The sequence below is a fragment of the Geospiza fortis genome, unplaced genomic scaffold, assembly GCF_000277835.1.
Source record: "Geospiza fortis unplaced genomic scaffold, GeoFor_1.0 scaffold1532, whole genome shotgun sequence".
In the NCBI taxonomy this organism is placed as follows: Eukaryota; Metazoa; Chordata; class Aves; order Passeriformes; family Thraupidae; genus Geospiza; species Geospiza fortis.
Window position 1 is genome coordinate 175221 of NW_005054627.1, and position 4572 is coordinate 179792.

The 4572-nt window shown below is 55.9% G+C and overlaps 1 protein-coding gene across 1 annotated transcript in view; it reads left to right on the forward strand.

Moving 5' to 3' along the window:
* Positions 1-4572, forward strand: part of SLCO2B1 (solute carrier organic anion transporter family member 2B1) — a 29570-nt gene that overhangs the window by 23933 nt on the left and 1065 nt on the right. The window contains exons 10-13 of the mRNA XM_005430425.2: positions 769-961; positions 1766-1922; positions 3238-3407; positions 3917-3981. Of these exons, the coding sequence (XP_005430482.1) occupies positions 769-961; positions 1766-1922; positions 3238-3407; positions 3917-3981 (585 nt within the window). The remainder of the gene's footprint in view (positions 1-768; positions 962-1765; positions 1923-3237; positions 3408-3916; positions 3982-4572) is intronic.

The following is a 4572-nucleotide window of genomic DNA, read 5'->3' on the forward strand; positions in this document are numbered from 1 at the left end:
CTGGGACAGATAAATCAGAATAAAATGAGCAGAGCAGGCTGGCAGAGCCAGGGCTGAATGCAGCAGGAAGGTTAAATGCTGAAGCAGTGCTGTCCTGCCCTGAGGTGCCCAGCTGAGCTGTTCCCAGCCTTGATTTACCCTCTGCATTCAAGTCAGCACCGTGCTCCATGGATGAATTTATCTGGCCTTTGTTCCCACCACTGAGTCTTGCTTGGCCTTCTCCTTCTGGATCAAAAAGCTTTCTGTAGCTGGAAATTCCTTCCTTGCGTGGGCATTGAGGGGCTGAAAGCAACCTCCCTGTGCATTCTTAGCTGAATTAAACACTTTGCATGTCTCCAGCTGAACTGTGGTCTCCCCCCAAAAATGGGGGGTTTTATGTAAATGGGGTTATATGTCAGTGGGGTTTTACAAGGGTGACCACAGAAATTGGCACAATCCTACTCTGCACAGAAATTAAACACCTTCCCCAGGCTGACTTGGTGTTTCTCCCTCTCCACACTAAAAAATCACATTTTGCTGGGTGAGACACAGCTTTCCACTGCTCCTGACATCTTCCACCCATGGATCCATGAGACAGCCAGTTTGCTGTGGGATCCTTTTGAAAAGCAGCTTTTTCACAGCATTACTCCACCAATCCCTACAAAAACCTTGGTCCCTTCTGAACCACCTGTGCTGAAAAATAGCAGCCCAACAGCAAATCCTCTGGGCCTTTGCTGTGAGAAGGGACGATGCTGAAGGTCCCCTGATTGCATGCCTGCCTTTCCCCAGGTGCTGTGAACATCCCCGGGGCCATGGTGGGGATCGTGGTGGGCGGTGCCATCCTGAAGCGGTTCCAGATGTCGCTGAGGCAGTGCAGTGCCCTGTGTGTGCTGGGCATGCTGCTCTGCCTGCTCACCGCCTTCCCCCTGCTCTTCCTGGGCTGCCCCACGCAGAAGGTGGCCGGTGTCACCCACTGGGACAGGTACCTCAGCTCCTGGGCTGGGCACACCCCAGCCACAGGCACATTCCTGGGGGTGGGAGCCAAGCAGAATGCCCAGAAATGGGTTTATCCCCTCAGAGGAAGCAGCTAGTGGAGGTAAACTAAAATCTGAGTGTGCTGTGTCCTCAGGTTTAGGGCAGAAAATGTACTGCTCGCCTTCCTGTCTTATCCCACACATGGTGGAGTCATTTCAGCTTTATCTCCTGAGGGTTAAAACCTTTTCAACACGAGCTTTTTAGGAGCAGGGTTGTAAGAGTTCCACCAGTGAGATTTCCTACTGAGGAGCAAGCGTGGAACTCAGAGTAAACACGTTTTTGGCACAAACACCACAAGTTTTCATCTTGGAAAGCTTGGTGGATGAATAATTCAGGCGGGGGCCAGCCCTGGGATCACACCATCTAAGCTGTGGCAGCTAAATGTGGGCAGGAGCCCCTCGTGTGCCCTGGAGTCTGGATCCAGGTCTCTAAAGTCCCTGTTCAGTGTCCTGTGGTCCCTGACCTCAGGGGGAACCTCCCTCTCTCCCTCCCCCAGTGTGGTGTTGTAAGAACCCCAAAGGCCAGGTTTGGGACCAAGAATGAGGGCAGTGGGTGGCTCTGGTGCCCAGCTGGGGTCAGGATGCTTTGCCAGGCAGAGCAGAGGTTGGGGTGATGCTGGGATTCCCTTGGGGAAGGGTTCCTTGTGCAATCAGGTGGGTTTTGCTGATGCCAGCGCACACGCAGTGGGTTTTCTCTGTGAGATGCACGTGGGTGATGCCCTGTGCCCGCATTAACCCTTTCCTGGCCCCAGCTCTGGCTTTGGCCACCACGCCATGGCGTGCAACGCGCGGTGCCGCTGCCCCGAGCGCGGCTTCAACCCCGTCTGCGGCTCCGACGGCGTGGAGTACACGTCCCCCTGCTCTGCTGGCTGCAGCAGCCTGGCCCTGCGCCCCGACGGCTCCATCCTGGTGAGTCACAGCTGGCCACAGCTGGTCCTGCTGGCCACGGGGCTGCCCTGAGTGTCTGTGGGACAGGGGAGTGGGGTGCGGGGTCACCGTGCAGGGCTTTGCTCCTTTTTTCCTTTACTGTGGGCTATTCTGCTGCTCTCCTGGTTCTGCTGGCAGTGCAGCTCAGCAGACCCACCTGAGGAAGCCTCTGCCACTCAAATCCTGACCTGCAGGTCGAGTGGCTTTCCTGCACTCTTGGCACAGGGTGTGATGGCAGCAGGGAGCTGTCTGGGCGGTTTGCGGCAGCGTTTTGTGAATTAGCGGCGCTTCATTTTGATAACGGTTGTGCTTTCTGCCAGAGCTCGGTCCCAAATGTGCTTTCCTGCACCCCCACGCCTGCCTTTTGTACAGCAGATCCTTTCCAACTGCTTTTCTCCTCCTCAGACATGCCTCCTCTCCCAGCCCTTGGAAGAGAAGAAAGCCCTTGCTTTCTTAGAAATTCTACACTTTTCTTACCATTTTCAGCAGTACAGGGACCTGTGGCTGAATTCACTCATGGCACTCATTGCCTGCTGCCTTCCCTGTCCCAGGGTTTCCAGGAACCCTGCCAGGCTGCAGAAAACCCTGCAGTTGTGTGCCCAGCTTTGCTGCAGCCCTCCCAGAGGGCACCATGTAGGCTTGGATGAGGGAACAAGGTTTTGGGAGACCCCGAGCTGCCCCTGCCTCTGGGATCACTCTTATGCAAACTGCCACCCCCTGACAACCAAAAGATCATGCTCATTTTACTTAAACATCTCTTTAAAACAAAACAAAACAAACAAAAAACCAACTCAGAGGTTTCTTGTTTCAAACAGATAAAAAAGAGAGAATTGTGACTAAATTAGAGAAAAGGAAAAATTCCTCATCCACCACTCCAAGGCATCTTTCCTTTGCTATAAGGCTGTGCTAGTTATTTATGAGCCTCTCTCAAAGGTGAGGTTACACATGTTTGATTTAACACTCCCTGAGCTGTGGCTGCAGCTCTGCCCAGGGTGAAAGACCTGGCAGCAGGACAATACCTGGCACAGGTGGCACAGCCAGGAATTCCCTCCCAATATCCCATCCATCCCTGCCCTCTGCAAAGCCATTCCCTGTGTCCTGTCCCTCATCCCCAGTCCCTCTCCAGCTCTGCTGGAGCCCTGCACGTGTCTCTGAGCTCTCCCCAAAGTAGTGAGTGCTAATTCCTGCTAATTGTTCCCAGACAAATCTTACCTGCTCTCCTTGGCTCTGTCAGCTGGCAGCGTTCCCTTCCACCTCTGGAGGCAGCCTGTGGATGTGCTCTGTCTCCTCTTTGCAGAACTACACGGGCTGCAGCTGCGTTGGGGCGGCGGGAGCGCCGGGCGCTGCCAGGCCGGGCCCCTGCGGCACCGGCTGCTCCCACCTCTTCGTGCCCTTCGTGGTGCTCTCCTGCCTGGCTGGCATCCTGGCCAGCACCTCCCACACGCCCTCCTTCATGCTCATCCTCAGGTGGGCACGGCTTGGGCACCTTCTGGGCACCCACAGAGGGCATCCAGAGTGGGTCTGTGCGACAAGGGGATGGATTTCGCCAGCTGCGGGACTGGGGGTTAAACCAGCCCTGGATGGGGGTTAAACCAGCCTTGGATGGGAGTTAAACCAGCCCTAGGTTGCAAGTGGCAGCAGGATGGAGCCAGCCAAGACGGGAGCCCAGGCTGGTGGGGTTGGAGCCCAGCATGGGTAAAGCTGAGGCAGAGGGGAAAGCCATGGGGGAATCTCTGTCTCAGTCTGTAAATGATAGTTCCAAGCTCTTCCTGGTCCTGGCAGGATTTTCAGGCCAAGAAAAGGCCATGGGCAGTGTTCAGCCCTAATGAATGAACCCTCATCAGCTTTGGTGATGTGAATGGGAACTCCCTGGGATCCTCGGAGGCTGGGTTGAAGGACGAGGTGCTGTGCCAGGGAGGGAAGCATCCATCCTGGAGGGATTGCCGGAGAGCATTTTGTTCCATTTTGTTTTTCAGGAGCATCCAGCCTGAAGACAAATCATTTGCTGTTGGCATACAGTTCATGCTGCTCAGAGTTTTAGGTAAATTGAAATGTGTTGAAATACCCTCCTGGAAAATAATGGCAGCTCTTGGAGAGGGCTTTCCTAGGGCAGGGAGAGATGCTGCCCTGCAGGGTCTGGGGGCACGTGGGGGGGATGAGACGAGGCAGCTCCAAGGGCTCCATCCCCGGTCCCTGGGGCCGTGGTTTTGGGGTGGATGTAGCCCCCTGGGCCATGGTTCAGGCTGTAGCCCCTGGGGCCATATTTTTGGGGGTATTTGTGGCCCCTGGAACCTGTTTTTGGGGTGACTGTGACCCCCATGGCTGTGGTTCAGCCTGTAGCATCTGGAGCCTGTTTTCAGGGTGGCTGTGGCCCCTGAGGGCTGTTTCCGGGGTGCCTGTGGCCTCCGCAGCTGTGGTTCAGCCTGTGGCCCCTGAGGCCTGTTTCCATGGTGCCTGTTGCCCCTGAGGCCTGTTTCCATGGTGCCTGTGACCCCTGAGGCCTGTTTCCGGGGTGCCTGTGGCCCCTGAGGCCTGTTTCCATGGTACCTGTGGGCCCTGAGGCTGTTTCTGGGGTGCCTGTTGCCCCTGAGGCCTGTTTCCAGGGTGCCTGTGGCCCCTGAGGCCTGTTTCC